General features: G+C 37.7%; 1 protein-coding gene across 5 annotated transcripts in view; it reads left to right on the top strand.

Moving 5' to 3' along the window:
• The first annotated feature begins 3,929 nt into the window (after nucleotides 1-3,929).
• Nucleotides 3,930-20,950, top strand: part of Palld (palladin, cytoskeletal associated protein) — a 375,372-nt gene continuing 358,351 nt past the window's right edge. For all 5 annotated transcript variants that reach the window (XM_077792727.1, XM_077792726.1, XM_026389723.2 and 2 more), the window contains exons 1-2: nucleotides 3,930-4,065; nucleotides 19,896-20,877. In XM_077792727.1, coding sequence (XP_077648853.1) covers nucleotides 19,973-20,877 — 905 coding nt within the window. In that variant the 5' untranslated portion in view covers nucleotides 3,930-4,065; nucleotides 19,896-19,972. The remainder of the gene's footprint in view (nucleotides 4,066-19,895; nucleotides 20,878-20,950) is intronic.

The following is a 20,950-nucleotide window of genomic DNA, read 5'->3' as shown; positions in this document are numbered from 1 at the left end:
AAGAAGAATAGAGATGAAGATCACTAGAATATGCAGATCAAGAACTAATATTCGAGGGTATGAACTAAATTGACAAATAGGTGCTAAAGTCACCCAAGATAGTGGCAAGACTTGGAATAAAGAAGAGACTCGAGAACCCAACTAGATCCAAAGTCCTAATTGAAAAAAATGGGATGGAAGATGGTTGACACAAATTCAAGCACTTCAAAAGGGCAGGAATTTTTCTAAAAAAAAATAATCATATTGGAACCCAATTAAGGGATCTTTTAGCCCACTTTCCTACCTCAATGCACATAGAAATTTACTCTGATGTATATATGAAAAGACAGGAGAGGCTCAATTACTGTCCATGCACTAATCCCAGCCTTAATATCAATTGAACCTTGTTATACTATCTTAAGAGTTTTGGTCAAACTACTGGTATAAATTTTCTAAGGAAAAGAAATTAAGTTGCCCAGATTCTTAATTTTTGTAAAACAAGGCTGTTTTGCTGCCTTCTTCACAAGGTACAAGAAAATTATTTGTTTTTAGTAAAATGAAATCTAACTTTGGGACCACAAGCCATATATGTAAAATATATATTTTCTTCTTTTTATCTTTTTACTTCTTTTCAACATTTTTTAAAACTATGTTATTGCATTTTTATATCTTTATTTTATTTATTTATTTTTATGTGGTGCTGAGGATCAAACCCAGTACCTCACTCATGCTAGGCAAGTGCTGTACCACTGAGCTACAACTGCAGTCCCTCTTTTTACTTATTATAGCTTTGGCTTTATCAGTTCCCTGGTATTATATCAGGATTTAGGGAACAAGCAATTAGGGAAATGTGGGAGAGGCCTCCTCTGGTCAATAGGCCACTTGATCAGCATTGGACTCTGTTCCAGCTCCCAGAGTCTGCAAGAACATAGAGATAGCCTCCTGTTTCACTACAGCTTCCGAGGCCATGATGCCCAGGTGCCTATGCCAGACTAACTATGCCCTGGCATTTGTTCCTTCTATGTGAGGGTTCTTGCCAATCACAGAACCCACAACCCTCTGTTCTTCCAGGCACTGAGACTCCAGCTCTCTCTCAGGCTGTAACCAACATCTTCCCCTACGAGCACCAGGCCAGCTCCCTACTGATAATCTAGCAGGATGGTCTTCATCATACATACAAGTAAATGTCATTTGGAAAACTTTTACATCGGTAATACTTAACGTTTTTATTTCCATTTCAAAAAGTTTGAATTTCCTCCTGCAACAAGGGAGCCTAAACATAAGAAAACTTGGCTATATTTCCTGCAAAGAGGCATGGAAACATGTTTTCATCTGATTATGAATGCCCACTGCAACAAAAAAGAATCCCTAATTGATCAATAACTTGTGATTATTTTCCATTGTCTTTGATGAACATTTATGAATTGCATGCCTATCTCTTCTATTTCTAGAAACTGCAAAAAATTTTACCATGGTAATATCTTAGTAGGACATTAACACAGTGTGCATGCCTTTGGCACACACAGTGGGTGGGGTTACAAATTAACTTAAGATTAGCAAAAGTTATTCCTTGGAACATTCCCATCTAGAAGAAGAGAAAAAAGCTAGTAGTGTCTTCCCAACACAATTTATTATTAAACAACATCTAAAAAAATCTTTTAATACTTTGAGATGAAGATTGAGCAATACAGTATAGATGACATTCATTTTTAAATTGATAATAATTAATTTAATAATAAAGTCATTGTATTTTAACCATTTGTTTAATCTCAATAATTCTTTCCATAACTAGATTTTAAAGAGGTTACAACAGTATGATATGTCAAGATCATTGTATTGTCATGAGCAACCAATAAAAAAAAAAGGTTACAACATTTTGATTCCATATCTCTTCCACATTCAGTATCTCTTACAATACATGGAAGTTTTTGTTTAATTTTTTTATTGTTGTGTTCCTCAAATCCAAAAAGTAAAAATATTAATGTAATTGCACATATAATTTATATATAATGAGCACCCACAATAATACCATGTGGATCAAAGGTTACCATTTTTCCTCATTCCCATATGGCTTTTTTCTTTGAAGAAATAAAGCACCAGATAACACTTGAAGCCTCTGTTCCAATCACCAATCCTAACTCCAGCCCCCAAATTTCTTCAAGTGCCTCCATCTTCTGTGCTTTGCATCTCGGGGAGGGTAGCCTGGTGTTTTAAGTTTCCCATCTTCTCCAGACATGGCAAGGAGTAGTCTCCGGCCTGCTTGAGGGAGAAATGGCAAAGTAGGCTCCTATTGCTCTCTAGAGATTCTTTCCCAGTTCCTGCCTCAGTCACTTCTAGCTATACTCAGGGTTGCCAATTAAAGTTCATTTCCAAGGAGGAGTCTGGTGCCTCCAATTCCTAAACGTCTATGAGATTCTTTGGAGTGAATCACTTCTTATCAGCATCCCCTTCTGCAGGCTTTTAAGTTTGTGATTCAGTTTAACTCATTTTTATCATTTTCCAACAATTTTATTTTCATTTCTGGCATCTTATACTTTCTTCCCTTCTAATTTCTATCATTTCAGTGGCTTTTATTGCTATCGTATGGGGTAAAAGGCAAAAAAACACTTCTTTAATTAATGCTATGGTTTGAATGCTTTGTCCCCTCCAAACATTATATTGAAATTTATTCTCCAATTCAACATGAAATGGCCTTTGGGAGGTGATTGATGAATTTTGTGAGCTAGCTGCCCTTATTAAAGGGCTTGATGGAAAGAGTTCAACTGCCCTTACTCTTCTACTTTCCACCATGTAAGGACACACTGCTCCTCATCTTCAGAAGACACAGCGTCTAGGGAGCCATCTTGGAAGCGGAGGTGGGACCCTCACCAGACAATAAATCTTGATCTTGGACTTCCCAGCTTCCAGAATTGTGAGAAGTCAGGGTATTTCATTATAACAGCACAAATCGATAACGAAAACCAACCAGAGGGTTTTCTTTCCCCTATTATAATAAATTTCTAAATGACATATTAATGTGACTGATGAAACGGCCCAGCAGAGTATCCTGTTTCAAGAAGAACCATTTTTAAAGGATAAGTTTTGTCTATAAAGAAAAGTACAGGAGCAGACCTTCATAAATTTTCCACTATCAGGAAAGAATTTCTTCAGATATGAAACTGGATCAAATGTGATTATATTATTAAGACCAAGGGAAACTCAGGAACTTAACCATGAACTTTTGTATGACTACTTTAGTCCCCTTAGTTTGGGTTCTGATACCTGACCTTGGATCAGAAAAGCTTTCTGTTCTTATTACTTCTACTTACATTTACAAAGCCTAAATATTAGACCATGTTACAATGAGATGCTACAGGATAAGTGATAGAATGATTGAGAAACATTTTTTATAAATATAAGTGGGCTCATTGCAACATAGATTCAGTCCCTGTATGTTCATTCCCATTTCACCCTGCTTTGGACTCTTTAGTACACACCAATCATGGGACAATTTTTAATTAAAAATATGAAGTAAGAAAGCAGTCGGACTCTCCATTCAATCTGACAGGTGGTTAAATTTTTAAATAGTTATTACATTTACTATTTTAGGATACTTTACGACATGACTAAAAGCTAAATGCACAGAGCAGATTATAATAAGAAGTCTTCCTTAAGAGTGTTGTTGTTTTTTTTCTATTTGGAATCACATACTAGTAATTGATTAAGAATATGTTGAACGGAATCTTTTAGAGTATAAAGAAACATTCTATGCTTACTAGATGCATAAAAATAGTTCCTTTTATACTAAGTGGCTTTAATTTCTAAGAACCCTCAGACCTGGGGCTGTTTCCCAGCCCACTGCTAGAATTCCTGATTGTGGCACTCTGCTGAAACATGAGTTCAGTTACCAAATATAGCCGAGTGGAGTAAGAGGACAGATGAGAGTAGTGTAAGGCCACAGTTGTCTCAAAGTGACCACGGACCAAGCAGTCTCTAATGGACAGGCAAAGCCAACCTCCGCTCTCCCAGGAAAGAAGAAATGCTCATCTGAAATAACCCACCTTTCTGGAGACTTCAAACTGACCAAGCATTGAAAAGATCTGCAAGGTATATCTTAATATTACTAACTCGGAGGGCAATATTTTGAGGACTTTTTAAGAAAAAGTTAGAAAATAACAGTAGTTTGCTTGAGGTTATATCATTTAAAAGATGCCTGATTTTTCTCTTTCCTGGAGAGGAAAATTAATGCAAATTTTGTAGTCTTTCCACGAACAGATAATACATAAGATTTTCCTGCCAGCTTTATCTCTGCCCATGCCGTCAGAGAAACTACCTTCTCTATCCTACGCTTAAGCAGGCAAAATTGGTGCTATCAATTCCAAAAGGATGAAATGTGGTTATCGAGCCAAACAAGATTGTGAATGTGTTATGCTTCACAGATAATAAAAATTTAGTTATCTAGATGCTTATCCACAGATGAGTTAAAAACTGATGGGTTTTCATGATAGACTTGAGATTTTTAGTAACAATCTAAATTGTTAGTTCCCCTTTCAAAGGATTTTGTAAATAACTCCTTAGACATAATTAAATCAGTAGATTTAGTAACAGCAATTATGTTAAATTATATTTATGCATAAAATTTGCATATCTAATTTTTAGAAGATGAAGTTTAGTAGGAGAAATTACAGGGCAGTGTGTGGAGTCCAGTTAAATTTAAATATCACAACATAACTTCATGTCCTGTTGTCTTAAACTACACATGAAACTGTCTTGAATCCAATATATGAAGTTGATTCAGAATGATTTCAGTCTCATATTACCTCTTAGCATTTTCTAAAAATACTAATTGCCTTCTAGTATGAATGCTGTGGACAAATATAAAGCCTATTTCTCTGACAGAAAACTACTCAAAATCTAATCAGTCCTGTGTATATGGAAATTAAATCCTTTTTACATGATAGAAATAACTTCCAGTTTTTTCCCAAGGAAAAAAGAACTTGAATACTCACCTTGATTATTCAGATTTTTTTTAAAATAAGTCTTTTTGACATACTATTGCTAATAGTAGATAAGGCCTACAGAATTACTTAGCCAATATCTGCTCTGTAAATACATGATTACACATTCTTATAATTCAAATTAGTTCTTTCTCATTCTAGCATCTCGGGAAAATTAGGGTCTGTATCTCAGGGCTCTGTGTCAGTTCCCTGTCCAGACCACTCTCTTTTATTGCTGAAATTGAATTTAAATCTGACCTCACAAACTTCACAACAGAATGAGGATCTAGATTACACTGGACAATGATTTCTTTACCTTTTTTTTTTTTTTTTAAAAAAGACTGTATAGAGGAACATTATTCAGATTCACAAATCAACCTGACACTTTAAGAGACACCAACTGAAATCTGCAGGCCAAGATAAGTGTCTCTGCTTCTTTAATGGTATGACTGAGGAGGTTATCAAAGGTTACGGTGACTCCAGAGTTCCAGTTGGAAATTCAGACCATCTAGAGTAAACGGCTGTGTCCTGATTAAATCCCAGCACAGAGAGCAAATATTGAGCAAAGCAGCTCTGACTATAACTTACAACTGATAAATCATCACATCGGAGAATAAAGAAATCAATTGGGTAGAGTTTGCATTTAAGTGAGAAATGGATGAATTGGATGTAAAGTCTAGATATGGCAAAAGATTCAACTTGATGGTTAAAGATGATAAACTGAAGAAGATACCAGGAATAACCCCAGATATTCCTTGTAAAATACCTTTTATGACTGTTACAGCATTAAATGAGCTGTTAGTTCACATCCCCAAAACTGGGATAAAATATTCTGTTTAGAGGGGCATTCAAAACGGTTGGATAAATGTGACATATCTTTCTAGAATGATAATTTGCCTATTGGAAAGGAAAAGAATCCTGTGTACTTATTAAGAAATTGATTGTAATATTGCACATTTTTTTTTGCATCAAATACAAGATTTTATAAATTTTCCATCTTGACTTTTGCCCCAAGGGCCCTTTCCGGGGAAAAGAATGTCATGGCAAAGAAGGAGAAAGGGAGCAAGGAGGGACAGAAGGAGAAGCAAGAAACAGATGTAGTCTAGGAACTACCTGGTTTCAAAAACAAGAAAAATAAGCTTTAAAGCTTTTCCCATTTTGGTTTCCCTAGTTACTTTGATTTAAATATATTTATAGTATCAAATCTTTGAATCAATAACTTTCATTCCTTTTTTGTCATCATTTAAATAGGAAAATGAGGAAATGGAATTGCTCTACTTAAAGTTATTCCTAATGTTAATTCTTTTAAAAAAAAAAGATTATGAAATATGCAACAAAAGATTCTCCTGAATATCTCACCTCTCAACTCCACCCTTGCCTAAACCCTACCACAGAGGTAGTTAGGGCTCATTGCTCAGGGTCATGCTCTTCCTACCATCTCTATATGTTTATTCCCACTTGTATGTGCATCTTGAGATGATTACTGAAATGATTACACCCTGCCTCAACTCTCCATCACACCAGTCAAATGGGTGTATGATATTGACAGAGCCTAAGTGTCTGTCAGCTCTTTTCTAACATCAAACATCTTTCTTTCAAAACTGTACTAGCTCTTTCAACATCTCTAAAAATATTCCACACAAATAGACTGCAAAATTTATGCCCTTATCTAAATTCTTAATTTCCCATAATATCCCCCGTGGGAAAAGAGAACTTTAGCAGTTAAACACAAGTTTCATTTATGCATCTGTCACTCCTGATGGTTTAATTTTAGCCAAATGTTCAAACTATTTTTTGCTGCAGTTTGAGAATTAGAAATAATCAAGAAATAATATCTACTCCATCATATGATTCACAATGTGAAAGCACAGAGCTCAGAAGCCTTGGAGTATTATGTCCTCAGGAAGCCTAGTGTGTTTTATTTTGTTTTTGGTACTGGGGATTTGGTACTGTACCACTGAGCTACATGGCTAAATCCCCAGCCCTTTTTATTTTTATTTCAAGATAGGGTCTCACTAAATTATTTAGGACCTCACTAAGTTGCTGAGGCTGCCTGTGAAATTGTGATCCTCCTGCCTCAGCCTCCTCAGTTGCTGGGATTACAGGTATATGCTATCATTCCCTGTAGAACCCTAGATTTTGTTGCTTGTAACAGAATTCATTCTTCTGCGAGGCTCTGTTGTTTCTTGTTCATATCCCTTGTCTCTCCTAGTTCCTCCAAGTCGAGGAACTCTTTCTCATTTCAACAACCAACAGTGTCTTGCCTCAAGAGGATCATGCAAGGAGATATCCCACAAGTATTTTTTTGGCTAACAACATAGAGAATCTTCCCAAATATCATAGCTTTGATTTTCAGATAACTGATCTCCCAAAGTCTGCAACTTTAAAAGCAAAGGTTATTCATAATTTCTAAGTGTCTCTTTTCTGTCATTTATATAGCCTTAAATGTATATGAATCATATACATTTATATTTATATGTAGGTAATATATTCATGAATTCAAACATAAGTGTTTTCCCAAATACAGGGACAGTAATGCCATGACAATTTAGGATGATAAAATTACTTATATCAGAATGTATGATCAACATCCCAAATATGAAATCTTCAATGAGAGCTGGGAATATAGGTCAGTGGCAGAGAACTTGCCTAGTATGCACAAAGCTCGGGTTCCATCATCAGAACCACACACACACACACACACACACACACACACACACACTAAAACAAAATACTAAAAATGTATTTACATGTTCCTCATTTTATAGTATAACATGAGTCCTGTAGAATTCAGATGATAGGAACTTCGGGAGAAATCATGAAGTCTACAATTTCAATGAGAAATAATCTATGAATGAAGTGCCCAAAAATTTCCTTAAGAAAGAATGGAACATGCACAGGGAGTTAACAAAATATGTGACCAAGGAAGTTCACATTTGAAAACAATATCTGTTTAGAATCAGCCTATCGACAGTGGGAGGTGCATGGGAATCTATAACGCCTCCTGGTATTTGCCAGCCCGCCCAAACTTTTGCTCCACCAAATATTTGCTGAAGATTAAGAGTTTGACATAAATGTCAAGATCCACCTGGGATCACCATAAGGTGACACAGCAACTGCTCCTGGTACACTTGAGGGAAACTAAAGCACCATTAACCTGGGCGTGCCTTCTGCTCATGACTGACTCTCCCCTCCCCTCCAAGGGTGTGCCTTTCAAAACAGCCATGGTGTGCAAACCCTGAGGTTAATGTGTAATTGTGCATTTTATTTTATTAGCTTGTGTTATTTGCACTTTAACATCTTTCAAAGACATTTTGAGCCTGTATGTAACTAAAGCATAGTACAGATGCTCAGAACCACTCAAGAGAAGGCAAGACCACAATAAGTAGATGGTAAAATTTTTTTCTCAACTTACTACTTAAGTCTTTTATCCTACTAGAATGTTAGCTCTAAGGGTAGGGGTAAGGCTCAGAGGCAGAACACATGCTTATCATGTGTGAGGCTCTGGTTTCTATCCCTAGCACCACCACCAAAAAAAAAAAAAAAAGGAATTTTAGCTTCGTAGGGCAAAGAATCCATTTACAGCTATATTCTCAGCCTATAAGAGAGGAGTTCAACACATAGTAGGCACTCAATAATTAGATGCTAACATAATAGAGAAAGGAAGCAAAAAAATCCTTTTTTAGCTAAAAACATTACTATTTCTGTGGTTTAAAATTTAACCCTGAATTTGCTAGCATCCATGGCAAAGAACCTGCAAAGTTTACAGAATTCTCCTTGCTTAATACAGGTTGAGGATCTGTTATCTGAAATGCTTGGGACCAGAAATGTTTGGGATTTTGAAAATTTATATATGTTTTATATATACCTTATATACATAGCCTGAAGATAATTTTATTATATTTTAAATAATATTTTTATTTTTAATAATTATTTTTAAAATGTTGTGCAGAATACAAAAGTTACATGGTGTGGAATTTTCTACATATGTCATTATCTGTGGTCAAAAATTTACAGGTTTTAGATCATTTTAGATTTGGGATTTTGGGATTAGGGATATTCAATGTGTAGTAGAATTCTGGAAAACAGAATAACTGTTTTTCTGGTTCTGCATTTCTTCATGAGAAACTTTCTTGGATGGTAATAAGAAGCACAAAAAAAATCAATGTCTTTATAGAAAAATTGTAATAGAGTGTCTGATCTATGACTGTTTTATAGTAAGATGAGCATGTAATGTGTATTTTATAAGTAACTGCTCCATGTTATACGTATGTCCATTAACATATAGCATCGACTACTTTATCAAGTTCTTACTGGAAAACAGCCTAGGGAGTGAGTAACTATTGATAAGAACAATATAAATGCAGGGCAGGTATCCAAACCTGGCTGGAGCAAAATAGCAGCTAAGATTGACCAGCCATCACCTCCCCACAGACACGCTGAACTATCCACACGCCTAATTACATTCACAAGAGCCAAGGAAATGAGGTGAGAGATCACAGGGCCTGTTTTAGTAAAACAAAACTAAGGGACACATTGAAGAAGACAGGAAAAAAAAGAGTTGCTTTCATCACTGCCACTCCCAACTCCAAGCAGCCCAACATGGTGAGAAATGCCTCTTTCTCAGGAGAGGCAGAAAAATTAAGACCAGGCCTCTGACTTGAAATCCAGAGCCAGTGATGTGATGGTGAACCCCAGTGCTAGACCCCTAGCAGCAGGCTAATACTTGGGACAGAGAACCCCTGAACATGTGTTAGGTTAAGTAACTAATGGTCTGCACCATCTCGCCTCCAATTTGGGAGGCAGACTGGGGTCAGGAGTATACCTACTAAGTGGCAGGGCACAAACTCCAACATAGGACTTTGTATTTTTTGTGAGTGTTTCCTCTTCAATTTCATTAATGTTTGGAATTTTCATTATAGAGATTTTTTTAACTCTTTGGTTAAGTTTATCCCTAGGTATTTATTTCATTATTTTAATTTTTGTAGCCATTGTCAATGGGATCACTCCCTTTATTTCTATTTCAGATAATTCAATATTGACATACAGCAACACTACTGGTTTTTGTATGTTGATTTTGTATCCTGCAACTTTGCTGAATTCATTTATTAGTTTTAATAGTTTTTTGGTAGAGTTTTTAGGGTTTTCAATTATAAGATAGTATCACCTTTTTCCAATCTGCATATGCCCTTTAGTTCTTTCTCTTATTTGATTGCTCTGGCTAGGACTTCTGGCACTGTGCTGTGTAAGTGACCAAAGTGGGCAGCCTTGTTTTGATGTAAACTTTAGAGAAAAAGATTTCACCTTTTCCCCACTCAGCATAATGTTAGCTGTTGGCTTATTGCAACTGGCCTTTATAGAAAAGCACATTTCTTCTTCTTTAAAGAAATTGGGGAATTATAATTATACATAACGTTAGGCTTCCTTGTGATATAGTCATACCTGCACATAGCATAATCTGGTCTGATTCATAACCTGGTAACTAACCCTTTCCCTCCCTTCTTCCCTTCTCTAAATCCTCATCATCTGTGACTCTTGACCATCTGAATCTGGCTTATTTCACCTGGCATAATGCTCTTCAGTTCCATTCACTTTCCTGCAAATGTCATAATTCTCTGTTCTTTATGACCCAGTAAAACGCCACTGTGTACATTTATCACATTTCCTTTATCCATTAATAACTCAAGGAAAATTGGTGTTAGTTCTTTAGATGTTTGGTAGCCTTGACCTTTTCTTTGATGGAAGGCATTTTAGAACTAATTTAATCTCATTACTTTCATTGGTCTGTTTGAGTTTTGTGTTTTTTCATGATTCAGTCTTGGTAAGGTATTGTGTATAAGAATTTTCCTTTTCTTCTAAATTATCAAGTTGGTTGGCATATAGTTGCTCACAATAATCTCCAATGATCTTTTGCATCTTTGTGGTGTCAGTTGCCATTTCTCCCTTTTCATCACTGATTTTATTTATCAGAATCATCTATTTTTCTTAGCTAAGTTTTGTTTATCCAGTATAACATAAGACAGGGTAATAAGCAAAAGACTTTTCCCTAGGGACTTAGTGCTAGGCTGGTGAAACCTAACACGGGAAGATCCTTAATAACCCCTATCCCCAGGGCTACCGATAAACATAGCCACTGGAACAGCCCCAGTACCAGGAGAAGACACATAGCCCTGGTTTATTGAACCTCCATTCCAGATAGCATCACCTGTGACTGGTAGTAACAGTCATGGATGATGAGTCCCCTGGGCAATAGATAGCCCATAGCCATGTGGACTTTGATCTTACCTCACTCTTATGCTGATATTGGTGGTCTGTGAGCTCAGGGTATAAAACAACTTAGTGGCACTGGTGGCCACAGGTATGACATAGGATCATGGAGTTGACATGGGTGACTCTGTTCAGAGCCAGGAAAATTCCTTCAGTGTCTGCCCATAGGCCAGTTACTATAGACAAGGCATTCAGGCCTACTTTTTCCCAAGAGAGAGGCTTGTGAGGATAGACTATCTTTCTAGATACTCCCCTGTTTCTTTCTGAACAACATACCAACAAGCGTATTTGAATATAACCAAGGATTGGATTGCCCTCTAGTACTGAAAGAGTGACAATACATCGACAGAACACTCCTGGCTCATATGAACCTAGGTGCTATCCAGTGCTGAAATAGGGAAAGTTTTCACCATAAAGAAATGATAAATGTATGAGGAAATAAACATGTTTAACCTGATTTAAACGCCACACAATGTTTACACATATGGAACATTAATAAGTGCCATTTTTATGTTTTATGCATTGTTTAAAAAGTAAATTTTTAAAAATGCAGGTTAAAGAGCAGGACCAAAGAGAACATGTCCATGAAAAATACTGCAGAGGGGCTTGAGTGGCTGGGAATGAGGAGAGAGGATGAAACATTTAGTATCTCATGCCTTCAATTGTATGACTCCCTCTCCTCCCAAATCCCATCCAGGGTTTGAACCATGTTGCAAACACCAGATATTTCTTGGTTTCTGACATTTGCCATGATCCAGACACTGTGGTAAGCATTAACCGTATAGTCACAGCTCTGCTTTGATGATGTTCACAGCCCAGTGAACAAAGGTTCTCTAAGCAAGTATTTATAATTTAGTAAGATGAATGCAATGACAAAATACTATGAAAAGTATCATGCCCAGAATAGGAGCAAATTATATTGACTAGAAAATCCTAGACAGCACCAAAAAGAAGTAGAATTTAAGAAAGTTTTCAAGTATGAATTGGAGTTTGAAAAACAGAAAAAGAAGGGAAGGATATTTTAGCAAAAGGAAAAGCATGTGAAAAGTCATGAGGACATGAAAGAACATGGAATGTTCGTGGAATCCAGAGTAGGCCAGCAAGGGCTGACCATTGCTTGTGTTCAATGAAGGTAAATAGGTCAGATGAACCATCAGAGTGGATGGTTCACAGGCATTTTTACCCTGTATATCATGTTTTGGAACTTCTTGTATGGGCCAATGGGTATCAGTGGAAAGAAATGGAGTGACATGACCAAATTTGTGAATATAATCTCTCTTGCCATTTGTGATGCCTCAACTGCAATTTGTCTGAAGTATTTTAATAGCAATTATCATCTTCCTCCTTGTGGTGATTCTTCCCTTTTGACTGATCCCCTTCTACTGGACTGTAAAAATCATTGAAGGCAAGAAATTATGCCTATCTCATCTTGTGCTTCTTGGAGCTTCCCTTGCACAAATAAAGAGTTGATCCATCGATTTCCTGTTCACATTACCATGCTAGGGAAGTGGAAGAAGGGATTGTGACTATAATAATGGACAGGACTGGAGAAGAGCCATTTCTCCCGTGGGGAAGAACCTAGAACTACAGGAATTGGAGGGAATTAGAGAACAGTCATTATTTATGGATATTAGGGGAGGGGATAATTATACTGAACCATTCATGATGGAGATGATGAACTAAATAAGAGAAAAAAGACAGAAAAGGGCAATTCAAATTCCTTGAAAGAAAAGAGTAAAGGTTAGAGGGCAGGAAAGATAAAAAGTTGTAGAAAACCCCTTTATTCCTCAAAATTTCAAAATCTTCCAATGCTCCTTACTAAAGTAGAAGCACCACCCTTTGCAGCACTCACCTCACTTCCTCCCTACCCATTAAAAGCATTATAAATGTGTCTCTTTATTCTACTTCATTTTTGACATCTGTCGCACCAGCATTGAATTACCAAGTGCACTGTTCGACATTAAAACATGAAATCTCAGGGAAATCATGGAGATGTCTGCAGTTGTATTTCATTCCTTTTGATTATGACCTTCTAATTTGGGGGTGTTGACTGACACGGAAATCTCTGAAGCCTAATTTTCCAGTGAACTTGGGCCACCTGGAAACCTCCTTGATCCATCCACCTTGGAGGATCATTTTCCCTAGACCATGTGCGTGTCGCAGATGGGATCTGAACCAGATATGCCAAAAAGCCTATGATTTTCTTTTTCACTGTGTAAGCAGTTTTTAAGCTACACCGAATCCCGACAACCGGATCCTGTCAGATGGCGCCTCTTTAAACCAAAATTTAAGTTAATAAGCAGGTGAGATAACATGCCTCCAGCAAACACTCCCTGTTTAAAAGTAAGAATTGAACATTTTTCCATCACTCAACGTTTGCTTTAAGCTTCCTCATATAGAGGTGTTCATGACACTTTAAAATCTAGCATATTAAGTTGAATCTGTACTAAAATACAATTCAATTAATATTGAAACTTTCATTTTAGATCCTCGGTTTCATTACATTAATTACTTAGGATACTTGGATGTGAAAAAAAAAATAACGTAATGGTATTAAAGTTCATGGTTAAGCTCATGTGCTTTGGAGTACTGCCTGGACTTGGATCTCAGCTCTCCAACTCAGATGTTCTGCCTCAGTTTCCTTCTTTCTGAATTGGTATCCGTTATGAGGATTTTAAATGAAATAGTCTGCATAATAGCTCTTGGCACAATACCTACCTCCTGCTAAGCAGTGCATGGTGAGCCAATGTAATTACCAAGATCATTGTCACCATTATTAGCTTTTATGTATTTTATATGAATTTATTAGGTAGCTAATGTTCTACAGAAGGGACCTGCATTTTTTTTCTGTAAAAGTCCAGATAAATATTTTAGGCTTTGTGGGCCATAAAGTCCCTGGTACAACTTCTCAAATCTGACCTTGGTCCACAAAAATGGTCAATCACAAGGTCATTTTCTACCTCTAGTCAGGAGGATAGATCTTAAGTATTCTCACCAAAGAGAAGAAAAAAGAAAATGTAACTATTTGAGGTTCCAAAAATGCTAATTAGTGGAATTGTGATGATAATTTCACAATGCATATGCTTATCAAATATTAAACTGTATTCCTTAAACATAGATTATTCTAATGGTAAATATACCTTAAATCCATTTTATCTCGGATGTGGAACTCCTATAAAAATTTAAATGGAGGAGGTGGGGGCTAGGGAAGAATAGAGGTACTTTGGGTTAGACAGAAGGGAGTTAAGCAAGGGGAGGGGATGGGGGGTACAAATAATAGTAGAATGAATCAGACATTATTACCCTATGTGCACATATGATTACACGATTAGTGTGATTCTAGATGTAGAATACAACTAGAAGAGTGAGAAGTTGTGCTCCATTTATATATGGTGTGTCAAAATGTGTTCTACTGTCACATATAACTAATTAGAACATGATAACTAATTAGAAGTAATGGTGGAATGTGATGGACATCATTATCCAAAGTACATGTATGAAGACACAAATTTGTGTGAATATACTTTGTATACAACCAGAGATATGAAAAATTTGTGCTCTATATGTGTAATATGAATTGTAATGCATTCTGATGTCATATATAAAGAAAAAAAGAAAAAAAATAGTATCTGAGGTCAAAAGATGCAGCAGGATCATGGACGCATTCATCTAGATAGCAGAACAAGATCCGTGACCTCTTTGTGGTCAAGCTACTTGTCAAATCCTTTCACATCTGTGCTCATGGTGGGAATCTATCAATAAAATAGTTGAAGAAAAACAAAAAAAAATTAAATGTAGTATGTAATATAATTTTTTACTATGTAATTTTATAATTCTAATAAGAATATAATTATTTTATTAATGTAATTAATTAATATAATAATTACTATAAGCTCAAGATGATGACATCCAGCCTATTTCAGTGCACCTGTCAATTTCACTGAAATATTTGCAAAGTTGAAAACTTATGTTTTATTTAACATTTTAAATTTTAAAAAGAAATAAATTTTACCGTTTAAAACTGAAGTCAGAAATCAGGAAGCTCTACCTCTAAAATATTTGATTCAGATATTTCCCCATCTGAACACATCCCTTTGGATTTCTCACTTAGCTGTTCTCACATCTGTCCTTTGCTTCCACTGGGGAAAGGTTCCTACTCCTACCTAAGAATTCCAGTCCAGCATAGTATTCAGAGCCTGCCTCTCCCTGCCAATATTCTCAGCACCGTTACCCACTTCCCCTCTGTCTTTCCACCTGTCAAAACCTGGATCATCTACCTGCACACCTTCACCCGGACAGCTGAGCTCGCTGGTGGGAACTGCACATTCACACACATTAATGACACCATGAGTACATGACATCTAACTTCAACTAAGTCCTCACCTCTGCCCATACCTCCTCCTCAGAGAGCTTTCTCCCTTTCCCTACAATAAGTACTTCAATTGTCTCCTGTCCTCAAAATTTGACAAAAGCAAAGCCGTTTCAAGACAAGAGCGCTCCCTTCTTTCAAAAATAAAATTTATCTGGACATCATTCCCTCTCTCTCTCTCTCTCTCTCTCTCTCTCTCTCTCTCTCACACACACACACACACACACACACACACACACACACACTCACACACTCTTAATTACTTCTCTTCTTTGACAATGGAAGAACAGCCAACCCTAGCCCAGGTCTGGGGTGGGAGTTGGACTACAAGTCGTCCCTGATTTTTCTTTTTTTGTACCAGGGATTGAACCCCAGTGGGACGCTTACCTCCCCACTTTATTACTTGTATTTTCAGCTTTTATCTCTTTAATTCCATCAGCACTAGGCACCTTCCTGTGCCCCCATCCTGAAAAAAAAGTAAAAAACTTGGCTAGATTCCACCCTTTTGCTCTAGGACTCCGTTATGTCTCTCCTTTCTTCAGACCTCACCACAGTCAACTGGACTTGCAGTCTACACTATCTTTTCACAGCAGTCTGCTTTATATCTATGAGGCACACACCAAAACTGCTGTTGCCGGTGGTGCTAAGTGTTCCCAGTTGCTGGAGTCAAAGGGACACTCCCTCCTCCATGAGACATTTTCTTTGCCAATTTCCATGACACCCACTCTTCTGGTTTTCCTCCAGAGCTCTGGACGATTCTTTTCCTTACTCCCTGTTTCTCCCTGGACAGCCTCATCCGTCCCTGTGGTTTAAGAAGCCACCCACAGGCCAGTAATTCCCAGCCCAGCTCTGCTCTCCGTCTCCTGTACTCTGGAGCAGTCTCTCACATTGCCTCCTGGAAATCAACACCAGAGCTCCCTCAAATGCAAAAGGCGCAACTCAAAATTAAGCTTTTTTTTTTTCTCCTTAAAACCTGTTCTTCCTCTTTCAGCATGTGAGGTAATAATAGCACAGTTCATCTTCTTGTTAAGTCAGAAACCTATAATCCTGTCTCTGTATCATCTCTGCATTCTGTCAATTGCCAAGTATCATTCTGTCAGACTTATTTCCCCCATAAAACTCTGCCTGATGCTCAACCTTCTGTCTCTTCCAGGGCCTCTCACAGCACATCCTTTCTCTCTCATCACAGCATTTGTCACATTGAATCATATGCATGTATGACTTAATTGTATCTCTTATAGGCTAAGTTCCATGAGGGAAAAAACTTGGTCCTTTTCAGAGTTTCTATCCCCATCCCTAGCAAATTACTGGGCATATAACATATATTCACAATACATTTTAAATGGGTAATTTTTCTATATAGCCTACATCTATCTCAGTTGATGTTGCCAGTTAGTCATTTAAAGAATCAATGATTTTGTTCAAATGGTCCACTTGAATTTTCAGCTCAGCTTAACTTTAGGCGTGGTGGACACAAAACGTTAGCCAATCTCTTTCATCACTGAGCTCAATACAAAAAACTGAAATTTTCTCAGGCCAAAACAAACAAAAAAGAACAGTGACTTCTCTTCCAAACAATAAATTTTGCAAGAAATGAAAATACAGTTGGCTTTGCCTTCAGTATACAAACACGCATTCAGCCCAAGGGTCTCTCCCTTCCCGTTTTCATGTCTCTTGGGGGTTCATGTTGCCAAATCCTGCTTCTCCTCACGTGTTATAAGCACTGATTCTGATCCTTGGCTTCTACTAGTGTTATCCACCATGTCTGCTCACTGAGCTTAGGAACTCTGTATTGAAAGCCCAAACGTCCTTCTCAGGACCCAGTCTATAAATGACTTAAAAATAGACAAAATAATACTGAATTGTCCTTGAAATACTAGATGGGCTGTGGTTGATCTTCCAGGGTCATCTGACTCTGTAGGGTCTGTGCCTTTCATTGTTCTTAACTAGGCAATTTGACAACTTTATAAATTGTAGATATCCAATAGCGGTACAAATCATACGTGTTCACAGGTATACAAATTATTTTTTTCCTAGTATAAATGATTCTAAACATTACATTTTATTGCTTGGTAGATATTAACCAGTTACAAAATTACTAGCAAATCCATTCCTCGTTGCCTACTTTTATGTCTGTTCTTCAGAGCCTTCTTTGAAATGGTTGTAGCTTCTTAACTGGTTTCATCATTAGTTATTAAGTAAAATCTTGAATGCTTATTTATTTTATACTTGTTTACGTACTTGTTTATGTTTTTCATAATTTTCCTTTTCAAAATTATACTTTAACTGCCTGTTTCTCATGAACAAAACATATTCAAGTATTCAAGATGTAATGAATACAACCTTTCTCCAAAAATGAACTATATTTGAATAATCAAAGAGCAGTTAGAATGGTTCCATCCTGGAGCACAGGCAAGACAAAGAATAAGAGTAATGTTTGAGTTAATAAAGGGGGATGAGAGGGACAAGATCATTCCAATGGATTTATAGAATTTTCTGGAAGAATTATGGGACATTTGGTTTGGTGGGTAGAGTAGGACTAGCATGTGGAGAATTTGGAATTCAGAAAGGCATCTAGACCACAGTCCAAAACTCAACTAAAGAAGATACAGTAGGTTAATACTGAGCTTTAGGGTGTTTTATCAAATGACTTCTGTTGAATTAACAGTCTGTGAGTCACAGTGTCCTATGTGGTGGGTAAATTCTGGAGACAGATTTCTGGAACCCTCCTCAACTCCTGTAGAGTATCCTTTGAGATCAGAGACTTCTACATGAGAAGCCACTTCTAAACTAGCAGCTCAAGTCAGAGCCCTCTTAAGACACAACTTCTGGGGAATATCCTACTGGGTTCACTCACGATGCCTGACACACCTTATAAAGTCAAGCTCCTCATGTCCTCAGAGTTCCCTTTAGTGACTTCTGGACTCAGTCATGAGGGGAAGATCATTTGAGATTTTCTAGATCTTTCTCCCCATTAGCCTATGAACAATATATATATAAAACAGCACTTACACTAACAAGAAAGTCACTGCCTCACAATATTTAATTCAAAATAACAGTAGAATTTAAATTGATGCCCAATTATTTTACAGATAATTAAATAACTTTTATTTAATTCTGATGATATTCCCATATCAATATTCTATGCAAAGCACATAGTTCTTTCACAGGTCCTTCAAAATTAGATTAGGCTCTCATGGCTCTGGGATCCTTCCACTTTAGGGGGAGGCCCTGTCAAAGAGGCCCCTATTATACTTTAGACTATTCTGTATAATTTATTCAATGTTCTACGCATCTCACATTACCACCCCACATAACTTTTAACTCCTTGAACATAAGGACTATGTCATCATTCTAGACGAAGAGACAGCAAATCTCAACCCCTGGGTAAAAACCATTCTACTGCCTGTTTTTGTACAGCCTGAAAACCAAGAATGTCTTTTGCATTTTGCAAATTGTTGTAAAATAAATCAAAAAGAAGTCTATTCTTTTTTACTTTTAAGAATAATATAAAATTCAAATATCAGTGTCCATAAAGAAAGTTTCATTGGCACATAGTCATTGCTGATTTCATGCCACCATAGCAAGTGGAGTAATTATAACAGAGACTGGATAGCCATAAAGCAAAAAAAATATACTTACTGTCTGGCCTTAAGAGAAAGTTTACAAGCCCCTGGTGCGGAACAAAGCTGTCCCTCCAGCACCTGAAACTTCCTAAGTGATTATTAATGTCTCCTGGAGTCATGATAAATGAGTGACTAGGAAAGAGCATGACTGGACAGACAGGAGGAAAGAATGGGACATAAAGTATGAAATATTTCACTGAAATCCAAAAGCAAATGAAAATTGGAATCATTAGAATGTATTTTGTGTTTCAGAGTCAGATGTGGAGTCTTACTAAAAATATCAACATGCATAACATGCATAACATCAACCTTGCATAACATTAATGATATGAGAGCTTTAACGGGGTAGGCGGGTGTGAAGGGGGCTCTATGAGAAATACAGAATGCCCTGCCATGCGGATAGATCCATGGCAGGTATCATTCTCTTGGATTATTCAATAGAGTCAGTGAGACACTTGATACTCAGTCATAGAGCATATGTTAAATTAAAATCATAAATTATAAATACGGGTATGCGTGATCTTCCTTCCAACTCATGGAATTGAGAAAGCTGATATATCCGTTCACTTTGTCGTTTCAATCTGTAGATTAGTAGCATTATGGGAAAAAATAAATAGAAAAACAAGTACTAACCAGTACTGAACACTTCGTACTAAGGATAATCCTGTTGTCTTTCAGAACACAGGAAGAAAACAGGTTCCCTGTGCCTCTGGCCTCCCTCTTGGACACAAAGGGTGTATGAAGGCTGCTCCAATATGTCAGAGACTTCCTCCCTCGACTCTTTCTATGATTCCTTATCAGACATGCAGGAAGAAAGCAAGAATGCTGACTTCTCCCCGGGACTGTCTGCTTTTCTCAGCCAGGAAGAGATTAACAAGAGCCTTGACCTGGCCCGGAGAGCCATAGCCGACTCTGAGACAGAAGATTTCGACTCAGAAAAGGAGATCTCGAGAATTTTCAACACCTCTCCTGTAAGCCTCTGTGAAAATCCTCCCCACAAGGAGACCAAATCGGGGGAGCAGATCTCCTCGGGAAAAGCCCAGGAGAACAGATCAACACCCGTCCAGCCCCTGGCAGAAGAACCAACTGAGACTGTCACCTCACCTGCTTGCAGGAGGAAGCCCACCATGTCACCCCTGCTTGCCCGCCCCAGCTATATCCGGAGCCTCAGAAAGGCCGAGAAGCGAGGTGCGAAGACCCCCAGCACAAATGCAAAGCCCAAACCCGCACATCAAAGTAAGGCTGGGCCCCAGAGCCAGCTGTGCGACAAGGCGGCTAACTTCATAGAAGAGCTGACATCCATATTCAGAGAAGCGGCAAAGCCAAAGAACAGAAGCCCCAACGGGGAGTCCTCCTCGCCAGACAGTGGGTACCTGTCTCCTAAAAATCAGCCATCGGCGCTGATGAGCGCCTCAGCCAGCCAGAGCCCCACCGAAGACCAACAGGAGGTGGTCAAGTTCCCAGAGGCCAGCCACGGCCACCAGGCAGACCAGGACCTGGACCTGCCGTCCAGCACCATCTCTCACCCACAGCCCCCAAAGGCACTCCTCTTCCCCACTGTGCCCCGGTTCATCCAAAAGCTGAGGAGCCAAGAAGTGGCAGAAGGAAGTAGAGTTTATTTGGAATGCAGAGTCACTGGAAACCCAACTCCTCGAGTCAGGTAAGAAGTTTTTATGATGAAAATCTAATGGTTTTATTGATGTTGGGGTTTCCTTTAATGTGGGAGGAGGAAA

Source organism: Urocitellus parryii, chromosome 14 (genome assembly GCF_045843805.1).
Source record: "Urocitellus parryii isolate mUroPar1 chromosome 14, mUroPar1.hap1, whole genome shotgun sequence".
Taxonomy (NCBI): Eukaryota; Metazoa; Chordata; class Mammalia; order Rodentia; family Sciuridae; genus Urocitellus; species Urocitellus parryii.
The sequence above is the reverse complement of the archived record's forward strand: the minus strand, read 5'-3'. Positions and strand labels throughout refer to the sequence as shown.